The sequence below is a fragment of the Hibiscus syriacus genome, unplaced genomic scaffold (genome assembly GCF_006381635.1).
Source record: "Hibiscus syriacus cultivar Baekdansim isolate YM2019G1 unplaced genomic scaffold, ASM638163v2 tig00111837_pilon, whole genome shotgun sequence".
NCBI classification, from domain to species: Eukaryota; Viridiplantae; Streptophyta; class Magnoliopsida; order Malvales; family Malvaceae; genus Hibiscus; species Hibiscus syriacus.
In genome coordinates this window covers 659,507-686,675 of record NW_024063194.1, presented here as the reverse complement: position 1 = coordinate 686,675, position 27,169 = coordinate 659,507, and the positions used below count along the sequence as shown (strand labels likewise).

Sequence of the window (27,169 nt, the reverse complement as noted above, 5' to 3'; positions counted from 1 at the left end):
TCATACATGGCAGTTCACAAGATTTTGACGAACTAAATTAGGCCACTTCTAGAGTCTAGACATAGAAATTCAAGATGTCTCCATTTTGTCATACAAATATGCTCTTTCCTTAATCTAGAGCACCTGAAGCAAAAAAAGGCTTTAAAAAATCTAGAGAGCCAATTCTTATAACAGAAATAGAATAGAGAATCTGTAACAATTGAAGGCATTTAATTGAGAAATGCATGCCAATAATAAGCACTTACCAAGTGAATCGTCTCAATGATCACATCATTAGCTTCCACACCTTCAATGGTAACTAGCAAAACATTTCCTGGGGTATCTCCGGGACTCTTGTTGTTGACAATTTCATGTCTGTTTGAATATTGAATATATACATTTTTTCCACGAACCTGTGCTGGCTCTGATGATGAAGCATAATATGAAACCATCGAAATAGCCTGATTTAAGTCTACCTAAAAATAAAAGTAACATAATTAACATAAAAACTAATTGATCAACCTGCAAATATTATCTAAATTTCACTGCATGAAATTAACCCATCGATATTCAACCTAGAAGAAGAAGAATAAAACCCAAATGATAAGTTAACCCCAGACAAATCAAAATAAACCATCATCCAAGAAAATTCAAAATCCAATCCGATTGGCGGTGAAGTAACACGTCAATGTTTACACATTCTTTTCTTGAAGATTCTAATATGATTACGAGGTTGTATATGTGTCTGATTTCAAATAAGAATAAATTCACACACAACTGCTGACAAAACTGCTCTAACTCGGGTCACATAATAATATTTCTTTTACACTTTCAAATGTGAAAAGCACAGTTCCCCCATCCCAATTCACCACCAAATTAAAAAGTAATAATAACACTTTGCAATTCGGCAATTAACCATCAAATTTACACATCAAAACATTAAAAAATTAGCTAAAAAATAAACGTATGCAAAGAAAACAAATCTCACAAAAAGAACTCATACTTCGACAAATTGAAGGAAAACTTAAATTTACACTAGAAAATCAAATTCCCAAAAGAGTGGACAATAAACAATTGATTGCCCTTACATAACACAAATTGAACATTATTTTTCGCTGACACAAAGCAATCCATAAACTATAAACAAAGAACTTCAAAAAAAATGGAAGGATTTAGAAGCTTACAAATTCAACAAAAGCTTGGTTCCGATTAGCGTTGACATTGCACTTAGTGTTAACGATCTTCCCAAAGGGTTTACAGAGCTCGACGAGTTCCTCTTCGGAACACTCCCATGGGTATAACGGAATTTCGACCAAAAACCAAAACTCGATCACGAAGCTCGAAGACTTTGTCCATTTGCTTTGAAGGGGAAATTTGAAGAGGAATCCTATGGAAGTGAGTGTTGAGAAAATCAATGGAGAGATGGGAAAAGACTTTGTCCATTTGTTTTGAAGCCTCACACCAAGAAGCACAGAAGTGAAGGAAAAACGGTGCACAGTTCTTTTTTTATGTTCTTTCATAACCAAGAAATATGTAAAAACTGAAATATGAATGCCAGAAGCAAATATCTAAGCTAAATCGAAGAAGAAAAAGAAGATTTCAACAGAACGAAGGATATGGGAGAAGACTATTTTAGACAACGGGGACAAGAATGAGTAAATACCAAAAGGAGAGGAAGGATAGACATTCCCGAGAATGTAATAAAAAAAATTCCTGTTGGTATTAATATTTTCCTTACACTTGGTAATACAACCTATCCAAACACGGTACATTCATCCAGAAAAACAATATTCCTCCCAGAAAATAAATATACCTTAACCAAACGGGATCTTTGGGTCACATACTTCTCCTTTGATTAAAAAGAATATTTAAAACTTCACTACTCGGTAATCGGCTCTTCAGTCTAAATCTTAATTTACCAGAGGCATCATCGGCGAAATCGAGCGATGGCCGGTGATTTTGTGGGGAAAGCCAAAACCTATGCGGTACCTGTGGTTCTCTTCTCTCTCGCCATGTTATATCAGCTCATTCTTCTCCCTCGTGCCTTCCCACCTTCTCGTTACGATGGTGAGTCCCAACTCTTTGTATACATGTATTCGTATTTTTATCCATATATTTTACTTAGGAAAGTACTTTCTGGATTTTTTTTAAAATTTTAGAAGTATACTGTTCTTTTCTTATTTAACGCGTGGTAGCTTTGGGAATAAAGACCTATAGTTCAATTGAAGAAGTGCAAGAGGCGTACGTGAATCTTGAATCCAAATGGTAAATCTTCCTTTCTTTATTCTTAAGAAGTTAGCCTTTTGATTGTCTCAAATGATAGTATTAAAATTCATAAAATATTATGCCATCACAGAATATACGAACATTATACAGATGTCGAATTGCTGGACTTTGTTCAATTTATTTATTTATTTATTTCAGATTTTAGCATTTCTTGTTTACATGTCATAAATCGTGATTGTTTCAGGAATTCAGGACTGGAAGTTCCAAGTTCCTACAGCCACCGAATTTATCAAGGTTGGTTAGTTAATCTTCATCTTTTTTAACTTTAGCTTCTGCAAAAAGGAAAAAGATTTGAATTTTTTTTTGGTAGTAAATTTACTGATCCTAGCATTTTGACTTGTAATGGTTGAGCTACTTTCTTTGTTGCTTCACTACTTGAGTTTTGCTTTTGGAAGTAAAAATCCAATTACTATGATTTTACTTTCATCCATTTGCTTCTAAGTAATTTTTTCTAGGACGTAGAAAACAAGCAGTGAAAGCAACAATTGTATGTAGTGTGATGTTGCTCTTATAAAATTAGATGAATTCACATTTAGCCTTAGCTATATGAACATGGTAGGCTGTTTTTGAAGATGCTCAGGTCAAATCATATATTAATCCCATCAGTATGGTGCTTATCTCATTTCAGATTCGGTACGCTTATGAACTTTTGACAAATCCCACATGGAAAAGGAATTATGATGTGTTTGGAATTAATGAGCAAGATGCAAGTATTTTACTGCAAACTACTTGCTGTCTATAGTTTTATCCCCTTGTCACAACTGTGTGCGTGTGAGAGAGAGAGAGCTCTATGTTGGGTTTTTGGCTGTTTAATTGAAGGCTTTTACTTCTGTGGGCTGCAGCATGTTCTGGAGAAACTCAGTCAGCAATATGCAGGGGAAAAGTTCTATAACATAGAGTTGCCATTACTGAATGCTGATGCTTTTGGTATTGAAATTTTGGATTTTTACCATTTTTTCCATTCATGTAAAGCCTTAAAAAGTTAACATGAGGTCAATGAATGCGTACTTCCTGCAGATACTGGAGACTATGCTTTTAATGTTATTACTTCCAAGGAGTTTCAATCTATGTTTCAAGATTCCAAACCATGGTTACTTCAGGTACATACAACCATCAACTGACATGTTTGCATGTTATTTCTACTTTAACCAGATTTCCCTGTTCCATGTCTACAATTTCTTTTCCTTTTCATATTAAAACTTTCCAAAGATGTTTTTCATAATAAAAAATCACTGTTGAGGTTGTCAAATACTCAATACTCTGGTAGACCTTACTGCTCAAATCCAAAAAGCTAGTTTAAGCAATCTCCTTGTTCATGGAGGAAACTAAGAGTTCAAATTCAGCAGCTCAAACATCACAGAGAAAAAGAGAGAGAGAGAGATGCTAAGCTGGGACTTACTAATGTTGGATTGGTCACTTGGCAATCCAACAGCTTAATGTTTTGGATTTTTTGTTTATTGGTGATTTCAACCTAACTCCTTGAAACTGTCCAACTTATACCAATTCCATTCAGTACCATGTTTAATTTGGGTTGACTCAAGCTCTTAGCTAATTCTTATTCCTAGATAATTTTTTTTTTTGATAAGAAGTGGAGGCCTCGTTAAAAACCTCTTTCATGATTATTAAAATGCCTCCTATCAAAAAAAAAGATTATTAAAATGCCCTAAGGTGTTTCATAATCAGCGGAAGGATGAAAAGAATGCCTCAAATTTCATTTATAAAAGACTAGTACATAGTATGTGAATACAACCAAGGTCACCCCCTTACAACAAGAAAACCCGAAAACCAAAATGAAAAACAGCCCAATCAGAAACTCCCAATCTTAGCCAATACCAAACTTTGCTAAACCGTCTGCTTCTACATTTATTGGCCTAGCTACCCAATGAATTAAACCCTCAAATACTCTTAACCTATCAACAATTTCCTTAGCAATAGTAACATACAAACTTGGACATTTATCCAAATTCCTAATCCACTCCACTGATGACTTACTATCACTCTCAACGATCAAACGTTTCTTGTAGCACCACCGAGAAGAATCAAAGAAAATTAAACCCTGCTTGATTGCCTTTAATTCCATTAAAGAAGGAAGACCCGGACCAACAGCTTCTTGAAAAGAACCTAGCACCGAGCCAGCTTCATCTCTTAAGATCCCGCCTAGTCCGCTTGTCTTCCAATCACCACTGACAGTTGCATCCACATCCCTTGGGGGGAGGGGACCAAGAAATTTGATTTACTATATGGTTTTTGGAAGCCGAACAAACATCTCCAAGAGAGGGATCACTAATGAGGGAATCTTTTGAGATGGATACATTGTTAAATTTAGCTAAAAACCAAAAAGCTAGCCTAAACCTTGCTGTGAAAATAATTGAACCTAGTCTAACATCCCCCCATCGAAGACAATGGCATTCCTGTATTTCCAAATTGTCCAAAGAACTACACCTGGAATAAAGGTCCAAATAGTTGAATAAGACACCAAATCTTCCCAAGCTAAGAGAAAGCTTTGTGCATTTTCATGAAAGACATTAGATAAAGTGTTGATCATGCAAACTATTTGCTCATTAAATTTAAACACTTTTTTTCTGGTACTTTGTAAACAAAACATTAATACATTGAGGTGTCATCATTAGAGATTTGGTTTGCACCTAGGTATGTGAAATTCACTAGCTGGTTTGATAATACATGAGCAGTACTCCCCTCGTTCATACAAGTTCTGTACATTATGTTTCTGTATGTACACTTGCTCAAATAGTTATAAGCCCTTCGGAAGGGAAAAGAACCTTCTTAATCCAATATGTCCATTATGTTGAGATTTAGTGTAGAAAAGTGATTTCTTACTCTATAGTCTACTATGGTATGTGTCACATTCGGGGAATAATATGTCCTTGACATATTACCAGCCATAAACCATAGAGTTGGTTATTTGGCCTTCATGCATGTGAATGTGTGTGTTCTATTTGCTTTTGGATTATGGACTTCAGATTTATTATTACTTGTTATTACCTAATCAATTTTGTCATGGATTATCTGCGGTGTTTTTCTTCTAATGATATTTGCATTTAGGTGTATTCATCTAGCAGCAATCGCTCCACCCAATTTGCTAACTTCTGGAAAAAAATCGGTATGTTCTTTTGCTGAAAGCCTTGGATGTAGCGAAGAATATTTATTTGCTCATTACAATGTGGATTTTACTGCTGTTAGTTAACTATGCACTTTGGTAAATATGTAGATTGTAGTATGATTACATATATTTATTTTCAACTCTTATTAAGAGAATATGATTCTTCTGATTTCATCTTTCATCTCTCTGTTTCTCTAAATAGTCGTAAAAAAAGGAGATTTTAGTGAATAAAAATTAGAATTCAATAGTATGATTTGTGTTGGTTGTTGCTTTCTCAGGTAGTAGAATTGTTTAAAATCTTTGTCCAAATCATGGTTGTTTCTTTAATATGTTAATGAATATATGCCTTCTCTTCATATTTAGTTGCTTTGTTGAATGGGGTTGCGAACATCGGTATGGTTGAACTTGGTGAGATTCAAATTGCAGCCTACCTTGCTGAGAGAAAGCCAATGGGCCAGTTTTTCTTCAAGAATGGTTAGTTGTGTTTTATTTACAAATATGACGAGCTAAGATATAGCTCCCCTCTCTGACACTGTATTTGCTATGAACTCTATTTCTTTTTGGCCAAATGCTATTAAATCTTTAAAATGATTTCTATAATATAAAGGGAAATCCCCGGAAAGACTTTGCACGATTTTCTGTTTTGAAGACTATGAACTTATTTATATTTAAGTTATCAGTTGCTTTAATATCAGTAGTACGTATCTTCTCCTTCCAATTAGATGCTATGCCACTAGAAATGCGTTTTTTATTTGCTTTTTCGAATTTTTTAACTTCAGCATGATCAATCACTTCTAACTTTTGTTTAACTTAATAATGCACAAGCCTTCCTTCAGTGGTTGCTTTCCCACCAGGGTGTAAAACTTCAGACTGTCTTATCAGGTAAGTTGCTTTTGAGGTTTATTTTTTTTAAAGATAAGTACTCATAAAACAAATGCAAGACACATGAAGCACACAATGTTTTTTATATAGAGAGAGAAAATAAATATATTGGTTTTTTATGTGTACATTGGGCATTTTACTGTTCTCCAGCTATTGCATTTGAATGTCTTCTTTACTTGTTACATTTTTTGTGCTGTGTTGATATCTTTATTGATGCTAATGTACAGGTTTGAGGGAGAACTCTCTGTTGATGCAGTTACAGATTGGTTTGCAATGGCCATACTTAACTCGCCTCGCATCTTTTATTATACAAAGGAATCATTGGTAATGTATATCATCTCTTTGAGTCATCATCTGTCTTTTTGTTCTTAATATAGTTTTTTTAAAATATTGGTAAATACAATTCTAAATCATTATTCAAATTTGATTTTCATTGAAGCGTTCTTGACTAAATATGTTTTCTGATATCACTGGCAAAATTAGTTCCTATGAGGAAAGAAAAAAAAACAATTTCCATCTTTTTGGTTGTTTAATATGTTCTAGTGGAATACAGATGAATGGTCTATTGTCTTTGTTGTTTGTTTGAGACACTCTACTTCATAGTCATAACATCAGTAACACATTGTTTTTTGTCTTTGTTATTTGTTTGAGACACTCTACTTCATAGTTATAACATCAGTAACACATTGTTTTGTGTCATTTTCATGTGCCACTATTTTTTTCTCTGTTTGGATGTGACTTAGGCTTTTGCATTTCATGTTATATTTTACCTTTTGAGTTCTGTTTGACATTGTCTTGTTTGTCTCCTACTGTTTTTTGTTTACTGTTGGATAAAATCTATGAATTTTTTATTTATTATAACAGGGGCCAAGGTTTCTGGCAAAAAGCAGTCCCCATATGGTATGATTTTTCCTTCTTTTGTCTGGTTTAATTGTTCATTGTTCTCTATTTTTTTTCCTTCCAACTTCTCCTTGTTATTCTAATAGCTTGTGTTTTGTTTTTTTTATAAGAATTGTAGGCCTCATTAAAAACCCCTTCTTGATTATAGGAGTTTATAACCAAGCTCCTTAATCAGTGGAAGGAGGAAAAGAGTGCCTTAGAAATTTATTCAACACCTGAAATTACATAAGATACATCCAGGAAAACACCCCTTCAAAAACAGAAAATCAGAAGACACCCAAAAACAACCATAACCAACACCACTGACTTAGGGTAAACCAATTTAGAAACCTGATTGGTTTACCTCTTACAAAACTACCACCACCCTTACAGACTCAAAGCTTGTGCTTTGCCCAAGAAAGCACAAAACATACAAACAAAGATCTACAGACAATCAACCAATCCCCTGCTTAGCTAACTTATCAGCCTCCATATTACAGCTCCTAGGAATCCATCTAAGAACAACGTCCAAAGCATAAATAAGAGCCCCAATTTCCTGTACCAGATCCCGCAAGGAAGTAGGGGCAGGTTGTAGGTTCTTAATCCAATCCACTGCACTTTTTGAATCACTTTCGATAATAAGTCTTCCCTTCTTACACCAACCCGATGAATAGAAAAAATCAATTCCCTCCTTAATAGCTTTAAGTTCTGCCAGAATAGGAAGAGTAGACCCTACTGCTGTAGAGAAAGTGGCTAAGGTCGAGCTATTTGAATCTCTTAAAATACCTCCAATTCCACCTCTCAGCCCATCACTTGTAACTGCCCCATCCATGTTAAATTTAAAGATGTCCGATGGTGGAGGTGACCAACCAATAACCTTCTTTGAACAAGACGGTTGTGGAAACTGATCAGCCCGCGATGGATCCCCTACCAGCAGATCAGTCTGCAAACATGCTGTAGGATATTTCGCAAGGTACCATTTAGCTAACCTAAGTCTAATGAAGAAAAAAAGAGTTGTGTTGTCCAAATTTCCGTTGTCAAACACCACCAAGTTTCTAGCCTTCCAAATTGACCATAAGACGACAGCCGGGATAAACCTCCAAATAATAGAATTCTGCCGTAGGTTTGCCCAAGAACAGAGGAGGGAAATGGGATCTTGAGGCAAAGCAGTAGAAATATCCCATAACTTTAGTAATTTATTCCAAATTTCTCTTGCAACAGAACACAATAAGAATAGGTGCTCTACTGTTTCCTCAAGATAACCACATAACGGACAAAGAACATTATCCAAAGGGATTCCCCTTTTCCTCAACTCCACTCGGACTGCCAATTTACGATGGCAAACCTGCCATAGAAAGGTTTGGACTCTAGGAGGAGCCAAACCTGTCCACACCCATTTCTTCCACTCAAACTTGCATTCAGAATTGCTCGACAACATCTGTCTATAAGACTTGACTGAGAACAAACCAGCCCCATTCCCCGACCAAGCAAGAAAATCTTCCACAGAACCGGAAACCGCAATATTATCGAGCAAAGACATAAGAGTAATCCACTGCTCCAATTCCCAATCACAAAGGTTTCTTCTTAAAAGAATATTCCAAACCCAAACATTATTATGAAAACCACCAAACTCGGCTACAAGCCCCCGTTTATTCGTCGACAAAGCAAAAATCCTGGGAAATTGAGCTTTCAATGTCAAATTATTCACCCAAACATCAGTCCAGAAGGCAATCGACCTACCATTCCCCAATTGGATCTTGGAATTTGTTCTCAAACACTCTCCCATTGTATCATCTTTAACATAATTATTCAAAATACCCCTCCATACCCAAGAATCTATAGGTGAAGCGGCATGTGATAATGCAAGAGATAAGTTGCTAACGTTATTTTTACAACATATCATTTTTTTCCACTGACTGTTTTTCTCATTTGCGAATTTCCAAACCCATTTCCCAAGCAAGGCTCTATTCATCAACCTAATATCAAGGATTCCCAACCCTCCCTCTTCAAAAGGCTTACACACCAAATTCCAATTCACCCAGTGAATTCGATTCTTAGATTGATTTTCTCCCCAAAGAAAGTTAGCCATCAACGAATTTAATTTCTGAGTCACCTTTACTGGAATTTTGAAAATAGAGAGAAAAAAAATCGGTAAAGAAGACAACACATATTTAACCAACACAAGTCTACCAGCCATCGATAAAGAATTAGCTTTCCAACCTGCTAGTCTTCTAATGAAAAGTTGGATTACCGGTTCCCACAAACCTATAGAATTCCTACTTGAACCAATCGGTAAACCGAGGTACGTCATCGGAAAAGACCCCACTCCACAACCCGCTTCCTTCGCTCAGTCCATAATCCTATCAACCCCTACATTGACGCCATACAAAGTGCTCTTTGACAAATTTAAATGCAGCCCCGACATAACACTGAAAACCCTCAAAACTCTCCTAATATTCAAGATCTGCATCGGTCACTGCAGAATAAAATTAGATCATCTGCAAACTGTAGATGGGTCAAATGGAAGGAATTACCATCCCTACCGATTCTGAACCCTTGGAAAAGGCCTACATTTGCAGCCTTGATCAACATTAGATTTAAAAGTTCCCCAACTAAATTGAACAGAAGAGGGGACAGACTGCATCCTTGTCTCAACCCTTTAGAAATGTGAAATTCCTTCGTAGGAGATCCATTCACTAACACCGAGATAGAGGCTGTAGAAATGCAATGATCAATCCAAGAAATCCATTTATCCCCAAACCCCATAACCTTCATTAATCTCAGTAAAATTGGCCATTCAACTGAATCATATGCCCTTCGGAAATCAACTTTGAAGACTACTCCACATCTCCCCCTTTTCCTCCAATACTCAATGCCTTCATTAGCCAAAAGAGCACAATCAAGCAATTGTCTTCCCGGAATGAAGGCAAATTGCGATGGGCTAACAATGTCATTAATAACTGAAACTAGCCTTTTCGAAAGCACTTTAGAAATTATTTTATAAATGCTGCTAACAAGACTTATGGGTCTAAAATCTTCAATTACCTCTGGATTCAGTTTTTTGGGGATTAGAGAAATGAAAGAATGATTATCCCCATTCTCCCATTGCCTACCTTTGTGGAAATCTTGAACAAATTTCATAATATTCTCCTTCATTAGAGGCCAGAATTTTTTAAAAAATCCCATAGTAAATCCATCCGGACCAGGTGCCTTCGCGCTGTCCGAATAGTAGATAGCCTCCCACACTTCCTCTTTCGAAAAAACAGCCTCTAAACCTTCCATTTGATCATCTGTTAATTTGGCGAAGTTCAGATTAATTTCGTCCACCTCCAGAGTTGACTTGTCATTGTAACTGTGCTTAAAAAAATCTGAAATAGCAGCTCTAATCTGATCCGGATCAGTAACCGCAACACCCACCACTTTCAAGGACGCAATTGCATTTACTCTGCTCCTATTCAAGGCACATAAGTGGAAGAATCTGGTATTTCTATCCCCATTCGTTATCCACTTTTGTCTTGACTTCTGCAGCCAAATACTTTCCTCTTTCCTGTGCAAATTCCACAAATCATTCCTCCAATGCAGAAGCTGCTCCTTGTCCTAAGCAGAAATGCCACCACCTTGAGACCTCAATTCCAACTCATGTATCCTTGTTTCCACAACAGAAATCTCCTCCGAAAACCCCTTCTGATTTGAGTTTGGCCAGTTTTTTATTGCTTTCTTCGTTCCTTGTAATATACTAAGCAAACCCGTCGACCATTCTCCGTTTAAAAATCGAGTTCCGAATCACCCCATCAAACCCATCTTCCTCTAACAAATAGTTGAAAAACCGAAAAGGTTTAGGACCCCATTCTGTACAGCCTTCTTCAAGCAACAAAGGATTATGATCGGATAGGGATTTAGGTAACAGCTTTTGAATTGCTTTCGGAAAATTCTAAAAGAAGTTATCCGTTAATAAAAATCGATCTAGTCTTATCCAAGTTGAAAACTCCCTATTATTGCACCACGTAAACCTCCCTCCAACTAACGGTAAATCCACAAAATTAAAACCTTGTACAAAAGCGTTAAAAATATCCAAAGAATGCCAATTTTGAGCCACCCCAATTTTCTCCTCTGGATCGAGGTAAGCGTTGAAATCCCCCGTACACACACTGGCAATTCTAGAGTATGCACAAAACTGCTCAGCTCCCTGAAGAAAACCTCCTTATCAGCCTCTATTGCCGGACCATATACGTTAATAATAACACAATCAAAATTACTAGCCTTAAATTTCCTTGATAAAGCAATAAATCTATTATGATAAAATTCCCTAGTGACTTCAAAGAAATTATCATTCCACAAACAAATTAAGCCCCCTGCAGATCCAACTGCTGGCTGACAGCATTTTCCTTTCAACCAAGTACCTCCCAATTTCCTCCAAAATCCATTCTGGAACTTATTCAGTTTAGTTTCCTGCAAAAGCAGAAAGGTAGGTTTAACTCTGGTGACTAATCTAGCAACAGCTCGTACTTTTTCTGATTTTCCCAGTCCCCTAACATTCCAAGAGATCATTTTCAAATGAGTCATTTAAATAACAATGATAACAACCTAAAACAACCAGTCACCAGCACTCAGGAATCCCGAGGAACTCCTATCAACTCCATCCTCATTATCTGGTCTTCAAAAACATCCTGCCCTTCTTTAAAGGAAATCCCCAACAAGTCACAAACCTCCCTGGTAGCAGCTGCTTCACATCTTGCATGACCCGAAGGGTGTGAATGTTCTGAAGTACTCCTATCATGATCCAAAGAATCCCTACAAAAACTCCTATCCACCCTATATAATCTATCAAGAAAAGTAATAGAAACTTCACCGTCCGAGCCAACACTACTGGAATTGGTGGGAGCAATTCTTAACTTCCTGTGGTTTGCATTATTCCAGGGACGAGACAGGAATTGGACCGAGTTCTTAAAACTAATTCCCTCCTTTCCCCGTGATTTGCATTTATCATCCAAAGGAATTATGGAGCACTTCGCACCTTGATTCCCATCTAGCTCTCTGACACTCGAACTCAAAAGAGAACCACGAGAACCTTCCTTCTCTGAACCATCTTCTAGAGCTGCAACCATCGAGTCTGACTTCTGAAAAGCAACCCCCTCCTTCATCCGACAAACATTCTGAATATCATCCCCCGAATCAATTACTAAAACCAACTTATTACCAACATTTTTAATACTAGAAAAACCATTTGAGGGCCCACTAGATTCCATCGACCCCAAATTAAAATTTAACCCATTAATTTGGTCACAATTTCCAGTCCCCAAAGAGACAACTCCCTTACTCACTCCCATTTCTCTTCCATCAAGAAATTCCCCCAACACTTCCTGCTGACCTGGATCTCCACTTGATGCAGTCTCCACCAAACATAAATTAATAGTCCCACTACAATCACCAACTTCTGTCTCCTTGACACACCCCTCGCCACGCGTGCCGACCCCACATAGAGAATCCCGAACCCATGCTTCCACTCTGACCTGAGAGCCTGACATCTTCTGACAACCCAATAACCCATCCTGCCCCTCTACTTCAGCCCCTTGGCCCCACTCCTGTGAATTCTCCGCCCAAGGATCCACGGTGCCGACTTCTTCAACCACCTCGTCTAACACCGGGAAAAAATCTTCACCTCCTTCCACCTTAATTTTAAAAGTAAATGACCTACCGAACGTATTAACAAAGACTTGAGGAGGTATATCAAACGGACTTGCCACCCTTACCATCAAGCGAGCCGCTCTGCAATCCGATCTCTCAGAACAGATTGCTCCTAAATCTTCACTAGAGCGCCCCAACTAGAAGCTAAACTAGTGAAAAAATCAACTGACCAGCAGTTTAAAGGGACACCTATCAAAGAAACCGTACAATACATCAAAGGGACATTATTCACGTCCAAGACAGGTTCCAACCTATCAAACCAGAATGATAGAGCCTCCCATTTCTCTTCCACCGTTGCTACTTTCTCCTCGACCGATCGGAAAACTACTAAGCACGCATTATTAGCATGACCCCAACGAGCCACCTTAGCATTGATACCTTTAGTAATGAGAGCCCTCTGCACAAAATCAACTTCAAAGGACTCCTTACAAATTCCAGTCAAAGACGCTCTCAACCACGAACTTTCCTCCTTAGGAATGAACACATCCAAAGGATCCTTCCCCTCCCTAGAGACTCCAAAACTGTTGACTCCCCTGATAACTCCATAACTACTCACCTTCATGCCCTCACCCTTCTTAACTCCCACAACCGTATCCTTATACGACCTTCCATCATAAAACTTATTCACCGGCATCTTCCCTCCATCGTTAACCCGGGACTTCAAGCTTCTTCCCCCAAGCTCCTCTGCTCGTACACTCCTGGCCCCCGCCATGCTACTACGCACCGAACTCCTCAAACTATTCTTCCTCTGGAATCTCGCAATCGAAACCGAAATTTTCCTCCCATCAATCAAAACATTATTTATCTTACCCTTTGCAAGGAGCAGATCCTCTCTACTTGCAAAGTGCACAAAGGCAAACGTGCAATACTTATAATTTGGTCTCCTATTAACGAAAGGAATGAACACCTTAATCACTTTACCATAACGATTAAAACGATCCCATAACTCCCTTCTGTTCACATACCTGCTAAGGTTATCCACGAAGGCAACCCAAGAGACTCCTCCAGGAAAAGATCTACCTTTGTCTGAAGAAGCACTACCCCCCGAGATCTCACACGCTCACTCATCATTTTGGTACACTAGTATTTAAATATAGCTTGTGTTTTGTGACTTTTAACAATTTATTGCTTTCGTAGTTTGTTATTTGGTGCATATCAAAGTAGTTTGGGTTTCAGTATTTTAGAAAGATCATTTGCAAATTGCAGTTTTATCCTCATAGAGGACCTAAAAATCTTGGAGAATTTTTGTGGTTCATATTTTCTTATTCAAATTGCTGGAAATCCTTAAATTAAGAAGATTTTCTACCTTAGTTATAAGAATTTCCTTGTAAATATTAGTCATAATCTAATTACTAATTTTTAGGGATAGGCTAATTATTAGAGATTATTTCCTTTTTATTATTTTTCTACTATGTTAAAAGGGTGTACTCCTATGAGAATAAATAAGATTTTTTCTTCTTCTTAAATCTGTTCATGGTATCAGAGCCATAGGATTCATTCGATTCTACTCATTTGTCTCTCATATCTCTTCCTAAACAATTCTTTTTCCTTCTCTCATGGGTGATATCAATGAAACCCTCTTTGAGACTGAGATCTCACAAATTACTCAAAATAACAACCAAAGAATCCCTCAAACTGATCTTAACTCTCTTACAATCACAAATCATCGATTAAATAGAAAATTTCCTGCAATGGTCACAATCTGTCCTTATGGTTCTTCGTGGCCGAGGAAAAATTGGGTACATCAATGGAGACATTCCACGACCAGCATCGACATTGGCTTATAAATTCGATGGAAGTTAATATAAGTCGAACTTACCTTTTTTTTTCAAAACTGCCAAACAAATGTGAGATGCAGTTAAGGAGAATTACTCGGATCTTGGAAATGCTTCCCAAGTACTCGAGATCAAATTAAAGTTGAAAGATATTCGGCAAGGAGCACTTGAAGTCACTCAATATTACAACAACCTAAAGATCTTATAGTAGGAGTTGAATATGTATTATGAAGCTGATTGGGGTGAGGGCTCGGAACACACTAAGTTCATGGATCATATTAACAAAGAGCATCTCTATGAGTTCCTAGCAGGACTAAATTGTGATCTTGATGAGGTCCGAGGACGAATACTAGGCAGAACCACACTACCAACCATTGAAGAAGCATTTGTTGAAGTAAGGAGGGAAGAGAAACGGCGACTTATTATGTTGGGAGACACAAGAGAACTAAAACCTTTGACCACAGCTGGTCATCGTCCTTTCGAGAACACTGCCCTTATTTCGAAAGGCCCACAGTCTCAAAGGTACAAGGTTGGAATTGATTCCGGTTCAAATAGGCCATGGTGTAGCCACTGTAACCGGGTTGGATATACCAAGGAGAAATGTTTTAAATTCCATGGTTATCCCGAAAAAAACAAAAAAAAACAAGGCAACAATGATATCTACTACTGAAAAAGATGCCCAGGATGTTCGGCTAACCAAAACTCAACTTGAGGCTCTTCATAAACTCCTCGGGACACCTACAGCCAGTGGCTCACTAGCTATTCAAGGTACTGCCTCAAATACTACAAATGAACCCATCTGGATACTAGATTCGGGTGCATCCAACCACATGACAGGTAATCTAAGTTTGTTTCACACATTTACCTTGTCATGATCACTCCCGGATTCGTATAGCTGATGGATCTTACTTGCCGGTGGCTAGAATTGGAATAATCAGACTTACTGAAAATTTTTCCATTGATAAAGTTTTATATGTTCCAAATCTTTCGTGTAATTTACTCTCAATTAGCAAGCTTACCAAGGATGAAAAATTACTTATTGAATTTTTTGCTTTCGGTTGTGTGGTTCAGGAACAGGAATCGAGGAAGATGATTGACACTGCTAAAGTTGATGATGGCTTATATATTTAGAATAAAAACAGTTCACAAGAAGGGATGGCCTTATCTACATCGAAAGAAGAATCTATCATCTATGGTACCGTAGACTAGGACACCCTAATTTTATGTACTTGAAGAAATTGTTTCCTCTACTATTTCTAAATAAGAAAATAAGTTCCTTGAATTGTGAAGTTTGCCAACTGTCTAAACATACTCGTGTCTCTTATCCTTTGAAACCTTATGTTCAATCTCAACCTTTCCTTTTTAATCCACAGTGATCTATGGAGAGCCAGTCGAATAAAAAATGTCACAGAGGCTAGGTGGTTCATAACATTCATTGATTACCACACTAGAGTTTGTTAGGTCTATCTCCTCAAAGAAAAAACCGAAGTCTCTAGAGTCTTCCAAAGTTTTCATTCAATGATTCGAACTCAGTTCAATTCCAAAATTCACACCCTTAGAACTGATAATGGGAGAGAGTACTTTAATTCTATCCTAAGCCCTTATCTTTATGAGATCATACATCAAAGTTCTTGTCCTGACAGCCCTCAATAAACGGAGTTTTCGAGAGGAAAAACAGATACCTTGTAGCTGTGGCTCGTGCTCTTATGTTTACTATGGGTGTACCGAAGTATTTATGGGGAGAAGCTGTTCTCACTGCTTTTTATCTTATAAACCAACTCCTATCAAAGGTATTAAACTTTCAAACACCTTTACATACTCTTCAAAAAAAATTTCCCTTATTTTTGTGTTCCTAATCTCCCAACCAAAATTTTCAGTTACAAAGCATTTGTTCACAATCATCAACCTAACCGATCTAAACTTGATCCTAGAGCCCACACTTGTGTCTTTCTTGGATACTCACCTACACAAAAAGGGTACAAGTGTTATTCTCCAACCCTACACCGGATGTTTGTGTCCCTTGATGTTACTTTCTTCGAAAACGAGCCATATTTTTCAGCCTCTCATCTTCAGGGGGAGATATTTAATGAAGATGAGACCTTGAACAACCTTCTCATTATACCTCAAGACCCTATCACTCCTACCACCACTACAAAACCTGTTGAAAATCCTATAACCACTGTTGAAAATCCTACAGCCATTGCTGAAATTCCTAAAGCCACTGTAATTTCAGATTTGGACCCTGTTTTACTCGACTCCATTGTGCAGCAACAAGAAACAAGGGTGATTAACCATACTAATGAAGAAAAACAACCCTCTCTTCCTGAAAAATATCAAGAAAAAACTCAGCAGCTTCGTGTATACACTCGGAAACATCAGCTGCCAAAGACTGAAACAACAGTGCCAATGCCATCTTTACCCGAGGACTTTCTTGAGGAAGAAGTCTCACCTCCTTTGCCTTCCATCTATCTTCCAATTGCAGTAAGAAAGGGGACTAGAAGTTGCACTCAACATCCCATTTCTCGGTTTGTATCCTATGGGAACTTGTCTAAATCCTACAATGCCTTTATTTCTAATATTAACTATGTAGAAACTCCAAAGAACATAGAAGAGACTCTTAAGTTAACCAAATGGAAGCAAGCTGTGTTGGAAGAAATAAAGGCTCTTGAAGACAATGGAACGTGGGAAATATCTAAACTACCTACTGGAAAGAATATCTTGGGTTGTAAGTGGATTTTCACTACGAAATTTAAACCAGATGGGAGCATTGATCGATACAAGGCTAGACTTGTGGCCAAGGGTTTCACTCAAACATATGGGTTGGACTACGAGGAAACATTTGCATCAATGGCCAAACTAAATACTATTCGAGTGCTCTTCTCAATTGATGTCAACTTAGATTGGCCTTTGATCCAATTGGATGTAAAGAATGTTTTTCTCAATGGAGAATTAAACGAAAAAATCTACATGGATTTTCCGCCCGGATTCGAAAGAAGCAAGCGTCAAGTTTGCAAGTTGAAGAAGTCTTTGTATGGACTAAAGCAATCCCCTAGGGCTTGGTTTAATCGTTTTGCCAAAGCCATGACGAGTAGACATTATATTCAAGGTCAAGCTAATCACACCTTATTCTACAAACACTCGGCTAATGGGAAGTGTTGTATTCTCATTGTATACGTAGATGACATAATATTGACAGGAGATTATTCTATTGAAATTGAAAGACAAAGAATTCTTAAGTCTTGAGTTGAAACTTAAAGACTTGGGGAATCTTCGATATTTTCTTGGAATGGAGATAGCAAGGTCAAAGGCAGGCATTTCAATCTCTCAAAGAAAGTATGTTCTTGATCTACTTTCTGAAGTCGGACTGCTAGGTTGCAAACCAGCCGAGCTCCCATGGAACCCAACCTTAAATTAGGAACTGATAAGGATGAAGAAGAGGTAGACAGGGGGAGATATCAACGGTTAGTGGGAAAACTTATCTATCTTTCTCACACTCATCCAGACATAGCGTTTGGAGTAAGTGTTATTAGTCAATTTATGCATGCTCCTAGGGAGAAACATTTGGAAGCTGCGTACAAGATATTGAGATACTTAAAAGGGACTCCTGGTAAGGGGTTGTATTTCAAGAAAAATGTAAATCGAAGTATAGAAGTCTACACTGATGCAGACTGGGCAGGTGTTGTTAATGACAGGCGCTCCACAAGTGGTACTGCAGCTATGTTTGGGGTAATCTCGTGACATGGAGGAGTAAAAAGCAGTCGGTTGTGGCACGCAGCAGTGCTGAAGTTGAGTATCGAGCTCTGTCCCAAGGTATATGTAAAGGAATGTGGTTACAACGACTAATGGGAGAACTAAAATTATCCTATACAACACCTATAATACTGAACTGTGACAACCAAGCAGCAGTTAGTATAGCTCACAACCCTATACACCATGATCGCACCAAGCATGTGGAAATCGATCGCCACTTTATTGCGGAGAAAATTAACAAAGGGGAAGTTTGTGTTTCATATTTACCTACTCAACAAGTAGCAGATGTGTTAACCAAGAGCTTGAGCAGAAAAAGGTTCGAAGAAATTATGGGCAAGCTAGGTTCGATTGACATCTACACTCCAGCTTGAGGGGGGAGTGTTGGAAATCCTTAAATTAAGGAGATTCTCTATCTTAGTTCTAGGAATTTCCTTGTAAATATTAGCCATAATCTAATTACTAATTTTTAGGGATAGGTTAATTATTAGAGATTATTTCCTTTTTATTCTTTTTCTGCCATGTTAAAAGGGTGTACTTCTATGAGAAGAAATAAGACTTTTTCTTCTTCCTAAATCTGTTCACAAATTGTTCTAGTGGTTTGTGTCTGTATGTGTAAGGTTTTTCCATTCAATACTTTTTGTTGAAAAACTAATCTATGTAATTCCTATTGTATTTCTTCTCTATATAATATTAATCTTACACCTTTATTATCAGGTAGAAAGAAAATTTTCAAACAAAAAGGAAAGATAAATATCCTAGTTCGTACTTGGATTTGATATATTCTATAAGAACTAGAAGGAACCTGGTAATCATGTATGTAGTGAAGCAATGCTAGAGTACTTGCATATTGACTATTATGGTGTCTTGAATAGACAAATATACGCAAGTTTCTATAAGAAAATTCTAGGTGTAAGAGTTGTTCCTTTTTGTATTATGTATTCTTCCATTATGTTTTAGCTTTTATTTGAAGGCTTTCTAAGTTTTTGGTGATCCGGTAACATTGATTGGGATACCATTTCATTACTTTTCTGAGAGCCTTGTTTGGAAGTCTATTAGCATAGCATAGATTCTATGCTATAATTGTTGATATATGTTACTAGTCATGTGTTATGTATATTTCACAGCTGATGCCCATGACGTGTAACGTAAGATATTGACAATGTCACTCGTATTATTTCCCCCCTTTTTATTATAAATGTTATCAACATCCAAACATTTCGAATTTTGAATGCTTCCGTTTTGTAAATTTGCCTTCCATTTGCATGTATTCCTTTGTGACAATTGATTGTTACATGCTTCTGACTTGTAGGTAAAAGTAATTTTATTCTCAAAAAAAGGGGAGCGTGCAACTCCGATAATTCGTCAAGCTGCAAAGGATTATTGGAACTATGCTACTTTTGCTTGTGTCCTATGGAGTGAAGAGGAACTTTCTGTTTGGTGGACCGCGTATGTAGTTTTGGTTTCTCTTTTGCACTTGATTTGTATATAAATTAGAGATGAAGCCTGTATACAGTTAACTATATCTTTGGTTGTGTATTTTTTTAATGCAATATGTAGTGTTAGTCTTCTGTCATTTTCTATGATAGAATATCTCTTGACAGATTTTTATAAACTAATAACAGGTTTGGAGTGGAGTCTGCCCCTGCAGTCGTGTTCTTGAAAGATCCAGGTATAAAACCTCTTGTGTATCATGGTATGTTAATGCATGCACGTTTGTTCTATTTCTTATCAGTTTTTGATGCCAGTAGAAGTTCAATTTAATTTCTCTTAATCATGCATGAAGCTGAGCTATGAGTTCTCTTTGCAGGATCAATGAATGATTCATGGTTTTTGGATGTCTTGGAAGAGAACAAACAACAAGGTATACTTGAGCATTACTTATATTATTGAGACGTGTATTTTGATATGAAAGCAAACATTTTGAAGAATTCAAAAATAATTTTTTTCATAACAACATGCATGCATTTATTTCTCAATAAAAAATATGAAACTGACTCCGCTTATATAAGTAATATGAATATTCTGAATGGTATATTAGAAATTTCTTTTAATCTTAATGGCAAGAACTCGAGACCATTATCTGTGCATGGTATTGAAATTCGCAGTCAGCGGAGTAGTGAAGGCATTCCCAAATCTATTTTCTATTTGTTATAATATTTAGTTTTTACAATATCCAAGCATATTATCCTATATGCATTATCTAAGGACCACAAGCCAGTAGTTTTAGATTGCACAATGGTGTTAACTGGTCCACGGTGGATAGCCGAGTAATGGATTGCACAGTTACACAAATTTGAGCAGTAATTTATATAGAAACTTACTTTGCAGCAGGTTATAAAATTGCATGTAGTTCTACATGTTAGGAAATTAACGGGTCCATTTAAAGTGCTAAATGGATAGCCGAGTAGTAGATTGCACAGTTACATAAATTTGAGCAATTGTTTGTATAGAAACTTACTTTGCAGCAGGTTATAAAATTGCATGTAGTTCTACATTTTAGGAAATAAATGGGTCCTAAATGGATGAAAGGACTTCTTGGTTTAATTACTTAAATATGTTCTGTCAAGACCATTATTCCTTTGAACTATGATGGTAAAATCAGAATATAAATGGCTGTTTTCTGCTATTACTTGGCAGATCAAACGTTTCAGATAGATATCATCTAGGAACTCATGTTCAGTATAATTCTAAGCATGTAATGAAATGTAGGAGTTTTTTCTTGCTTAGCATGGATTATTATATTACTGAAGTTAGTGTCTAATTGGTAAGGAAAACAAATGAACCTGGCTGATTATTGAATTTCTTCTGGTGTGAAATTCACACCAGTTTACTTGGTATGAAATTCAGAAAAAGGAGACTGATCTTAGTCTTAGTAGTACTTTCAAAGATTCTATTTATCTATATTTTAATTCTTCCCCGTCCCCTCTTAAGGGTTTTATATAATTTTCATTTCTTATTTCAGAGCTTCGTCAATTAAGGAGTTTGACTTCAGAGGGACTAGGGTGTAATGCTCGTGGCTATTCTCGTGCTGGACATGATACTTTGACCTGGTATTGTGCTATCTTTGCTGGAAGACTGAGTCCAGACCTTGATAGCATGCGAGAAGTAAGCTTCTTTTCACTCGTGTTGCATCATCTTCATCTGCATTTTTTCAACTTCTTTATTACAGTTCCAACTTTGTAGAATTGAGTTTTCTCTGTATTTAATTTATACGTTTGCCCTTCATTTATTCTATATATTCAAGTGAGACTCTGGGTTATTGTTAGGTTGTATTATTCTTAATTAAAAAAATCTTACACTAACATGAAAGAAGGGAATAATAAATCTTAAATGATTGTAAAAGTATTTGTTAGGTCTCCAAACAGCCTGCTTGGAGAGACAGAAAATTGAATAGAGGACAATATCCAATGAATTATGTCTGCATTCATGTGCTACATATGCATGTGTATCTATTTTCAGTGTCATACAATGATATGTAATTTAGCATTTCTGAGGATAACAATATGATGGCCAGCTCCTCTTTGATGTTAGTAAGTGGGGTTAACTAATTTAGATTATAGACCTTCATGTGCTACATATTCATATGTATCTATTTTCAATGTAATAAAATGATATATGATCGTATTTAGCATTTCAGATGAGAACAATATGATAACCAGCTCCTCTTTGATTTTAGGAAGCGGGGTTGAACTAATTTAGATTATAGACCATGCGCAGGGTCCAAGAAACATTATCAAAATCTAGCAAGTTGAATGCAGCTTCCGTTGCTCTAAAAAGCAAGCGATTGACATTAAGCTGGCTTGATGGGGAAATGCAAAATGTGCGTCTCTATTATTATTATTTTCAGAAAAGAATCCCTGAGAACTGAAAAGGGCTTATAATAAGTTCTAAATTTAGATGGCGATCCTTATGATGGCTGACCCAAGCCTGGGTTCAAATACAGTTAATTGTATCAAAATTTGAAAGCAAGCCCTGAAAAGCTGAAACTTTAGATGGTGGGTTATCCAACTGACATTGTCACTCCTATCACTCCCAAATTTACATGGGCAAGCCCATTGGGGTTTGCAATTGATACAAGCTTAAACCATCACTTTATTTTTCTGGAATTAATTCTTAACTTGAAAATGGATGCCAGATTTCAAAAGTTCAACTGGTTGGCCATGTGCGCTCTCATACAATGATAGTTAATCATTAAATCTTAGAATGTCCACATCAACATTTTTCACCAAAGCGTTAATTATTTGTGCACTGTTATTCTCATTTTTATGTATTTCTAACCTCTAATTTGTTTGTGATATCCAGAACTACTGTTTTTTCTACCTTAATACTGAAAGTAGTATTGAAACATGTGGACCAAGGAGAGTTCCAACTGATGTCCCCCGGTTATTCATTATCCGCTACGAAAGGAATGCTACTGAAGATACTTTTAAGGTTCAGAATAAAGCAAAAAGCATATGGGAATTCCACCAACAAGAAGTTGATCCTGCTGCACGGCTTTCTGTAACTTTCAATGGTTCAGCTGAAGTTTCCCAGGTATAATCATTTATCTCATGTTAATCTATGGTGTCAGATGCTTTCATGTTTCAGTTGTAAGAGATCAGAGATATTCGAACCCTACCAAAGCCAATATATAGCTATTTCCTAATTGTTCAATGTTGTTTGCCACATTTGCACAGATCATCCAGTGGATATCAAATATAATTAAAGATGGCGACTCCAGGAAACTCCCATTCTATGCAAGCACCATATTGTTTCTTTGAGAAATTTCAGAAAGAAGGCTTATATTTGTGCATATCATTTGTTTCGTTTCTATTTCAACTCTTATTGCCGTTTCCTAGTAGAACTTATGGTTTTGGGCAAAGTCTACCCTATAGGTAACCTTTTCTTTACATTATTTTAGTAATCAACGTTCAGAAATATTAAGCAAGTTACATTTCCCATAACATATCTGTTCGTAAAATGTTTTAGAGAGAGACAATTTGCTTTTCCAGCATACGATTGTGTTATCAATCTCCTTTGAAACTTTAAAGTTGCCACTCGAGCACTAATATTAATTCTGTTGCAGAGGGTAAAAACACCAGAGCTAGTTCCTGAGGATGAAGAGCCTTTCTGGTCAAGGGCTCCACAAGGAATACTTTCCAAAAGCATGGGAGCTAAGCAAAAAATCCAACGCATTATAATCCACAGATATGATTATCTAGGTGATCCGAGGATTGGTCCGGCATTACTTTTGGGATCCTTGATGTCCTATGGTTCCATTTGGTTGATGAAGAATCAACAGAATCGTATGGTTAAGTCAACCAGGCCAAGCAGAGAACAATGTAGGTGATATTTAAGAATGCATCTCTTTTACAGTAAGTAATGTGGCTATTTTGTGCCCCTAAATGGAATCCATAATAATGACTTGTCATATATGTTACCCAGTCGAATACACATCTATCCGATTCGGATATACTCAAATTTCAAGTTTTCTTTTTCCCATATATTTTGAGCATCGTAGGCCGAAGCATCAACTAAACCGATTTAAAAAAAAAAACATTGTATTGATTACTGAGTCTACATTTCATTTTCATAAGGTCTTCATTAAATTTTTGCTGATTAGTTCTGCTTTATTGATCCAAGAACATGATTGTTTAGCAAAGAGAATAGGAAGATATTTAAGTTCGTTGTATGTTTTGCCTTTTTTAGTAACTATATCTTCTACATCTGCTTTCCAGGATAAATCGAGACCAGGAGAGAGACGCCTCCGGGAAAGAAATGTACCAAAACGCAATCTACCTGCTTCAATTACTGATTTAGAACCAAGAAATTCATACCAGATGCCATTGTCAGACTCGGACTCGGACTAAGTAGCTTCAGAAATAGTGCAGGTCAAAAACATGCAATAGAACAGCCATCAATAATTGAGGTTGTTGAGCCGACATATACCAATATAGTGTTCTACTTGGTCAAATGTCCATGCATTGATGGCCTTCTCCCACTTGTAGCCATTAAATGTCCATGCATTGATGGCCTTCTCCCACTGGTAGCCATTGCACCTTAAAACTGTTTTTGGGTTTTTTATAGTGATGAGAGAGTAAATTAGGGTTCCTATGTTTCACGTAAGTTGACTTTTGAAAACTTGACTTATGCTTGTTTGAAAGATAATTATTTGGGAAGTTTTACTCTGCCCAGTTAAAAAACGGCGTGACTGGTTAAACAAGTGATCGGTTATTTTATATCATTTAACCGGAAATATTATCAAGTACAATAACATATTAGGTATCGCTTATATAATGTAATAGGTAACGTTTATATAATAAAATAGGTATTTAACCGGAAATATTATCAAGTACAATAATATATTAGGTAGCGCTTATATAATATAATAAGTAGTGTTTATATTGACCTATTTTCTAACTAAATTTGCATATTTATACCGGTAACATTGCAAATTTACCTATTATATTATAATTATCGGTTTTGATGTTTTCGGGATCAATACAATTTTAAATGTATCGACACTTTATGCGTTTCTTCGTTGGACATTCATTCTGGAAAAAAGTATCGTCACAATTAGATGTGCACATTTGTCGGATTTCAATCCGATCCGGATCGGTTTTTATCCGATCCGGTTTTTTCCCATAGAAAAAAAACCGGTTTATAAAATAACCGGTTTGGTTTCTAACCGGTTTGGGGCCGGATATCCTAACCGGTAACCGGTTCGGTTTTAAAACCGGTTTTTTTTAAAAACCGGTTAAAAAAACCGATTTTAATATTCCAGATTGCTCATAGGAATCGATTCCCCCCAAGAGGGTACCGATTCCTCACTGAATGGGCTCCGAGATTTCCAGAATGCTCCTCGGAGGGAATCGATTCCCCCATAGGGGGTACCGATTCCCCTATTCAACGGTCGAATTGAATTTTACACTTAGGGAACCGATTCCTATGAGAGGAAACCGATTCCCTATGAGAGGGTACCGATTCCCCCACGCTCTAAGCATTTTATTAAATTTTCACACTTAAACGGCTATATTATCTTCATTAATTATCACTAACGTTCAGAAGTGATTCAAGGTGTATTTAAGCAAGCTTAGAAGCCATTGATCAAGACAAGAAACATCAAGCAACTAGAATCAAGAGAGAATCAAAGAGAAAGCATCAAACCTCAAGTTCGATAAATTCAAATACTTAATTGAAATACTTAATTAACTCAACATAATTGAAATACTTAAATATCAATTGCATCTTAGGGTGGTGATATGTTGCTTACGAGCGCTCTATCCAAAATCCTTTAAACAAATGCATACTTCTACCGACTCGGGACTTAGTCTTGATCTGTTGCGATATAACCCTGCCACTAACAGAAAAAGCGGATTCCGAAGCTACCGTAGAAGCTTGGATGGTTAGTAAATCACGGGCCATGGCGGCTAGAATCGGAAATGTGCTTCCTTTTCTTTCCACCAAGCCAAAATATCCAAACTTTCAAACTCTTCAAATGTCATTTTTGATAGAAAATCGCATGACATGTAATTCCCAACTCGCTACTTAGGGTGGTAGTACGTGATCGTTTGGATTGGGAATTTACAAGAGTGTTAAAAAGATTCAAATTTATGTTACTTGGACGTCTACTAGATGATTCCGCATTCATTTCATTTGATCGTGTATTACACTACTTGATCCGTATTTAGTTAAATAAATTGCAAACATGTCTCGAAAAATTTGTTAAAATAATTTATTTTGTTTGGACAAAGTTGGGTTCATCATCGGTTAGATTAAAAGCAAACGCAATTTATTCAATTAGTTTCAACCCCACCAACATTTAACGTTGGGTTTAAAGCGGCGGCACAAGTAAAAATGGGGGGAATCTCCTTAAAATATTTTAAAAGTTTTTCTTCATTGCAAAGCCAATTTCTTGAAAAACTTCGATTTCAAATTCAAAGTCATTTAGTCGGGTAGCAACAAAAAATTTGATTAAGAACCAACGGGCTAGTAGGGTAAAAACACCAGATAAAAAAGTTGTTGCATTTTTAAAAACCTCAAGCAAATCGGTTATTTGGCTATAGTTTCCCAACTCGAATCCGGATAAATGTTTGGGACATGACCCCTCTCGAAAAGCCGATCGTGAAATGTTTGCAATGTTTCCCTTTGCCTTAAGGCAGTATGCATCATCATCCAAGTTGAGTTCCAACGAGCTGGACAATCCAAATTAGGACCCAAAGCTTTTTATTAACGGACTTACAAAATCGTTTATCATTTAGTCTTTTGATGTTGTTACAAAGAACCGATTTTATCATTGTTTTAATTCTAATCTAATCGGCTCAATAACCTCCAAACCGGCTTGCACGGATAAATTAATTATGTGTGCAACGCAACGGGTATGAAAAAACGCACCGTCTAAAATCGGTGAAAGTATTTTCAATCTTGGAACCGCGTTTGTATTATTCGATGCATATCAAAGGATATAGAAAAAACTTATTTTCTAATTTATAAAGACAAATTACCCTTTTTAAAAGTGTAAATAAATTAGCACCGGTATGCGGCTCACGAATAATTCAAATGCGATTGTTCTTTTCATCATTTGCCAATTATCTTGATCTAACCAATGTGACGTAACGGCTAAAAAAGAATTTCCGGTTATGGGGGAACTCCAAACGTCACATGTAAGCGACACACCATAACGGTGTTCTTGGAATCCTAAAATCATTTTTCCCCCGCCGTACGCCACAGTTTTATAGCATCTCTTCTAAGGGTAGTACGACTTACTTGAGTATAACGTGGTTGCATTAGTTGTTGAATTGTTGTCGTGAAATCTTCATCATCAAAGTGGTCG

At 36.8% G+C, this 27,169-nt stretch overlaps 1 protein-coding gene and 1 long non-coding RNA gene across 2 annotated transcripts; one reads left to right on the top strand and one right to left on the bottom strand.

Moving 5' to 3' along the window:
• Positions 1-378: 378 nt before the first annotated feature.
• LOC120171941 lies at positions 379-1,195 on the bottom strand. The gene is made up of 2 exons (XR_005520915.1): positions 1,164-1,195; positions 379-455 (listed from the first exon to the last, which is right to left on the bottom strand). It is a non-coding gene; the product is annotated as an uncharacterized LOC120171941 (long non-coding RNA).
• Positions 1,196-1,925: 730 nt separating this feature from the next.
• Positions 1,926-24,215, top strand: LOC120171919. Its single transcript, XM_039179526.1, has 20 exons — positions 1,926-2,046; positions 2,230-2,244; positions 2,450-2,499; positions 2,894-2,971; positions 3,108-3,192; positions 3,283-3,365; positions 5,329-5,386; positions 5,750-5,862; positions 6,213-6,268; positions 6,496-6,592; positions 7,133-7,168; positions 19,667-19,803; positions 19,980-20,050; positions 20,165-20,218; positions 21,320-21,462; positions 22,064-22,177; positions 22,660-22,890; positions 23,034-23,093; positions 23,423-23,678; positions 24,075-24,215. Coding segments are annotated over exons 1-20 (1,860 nt in total). The 3' UTR covers positions 24,077-24,215.
• Positions 24,216-27,169: the final 2,954 nt, after the last annotated feature.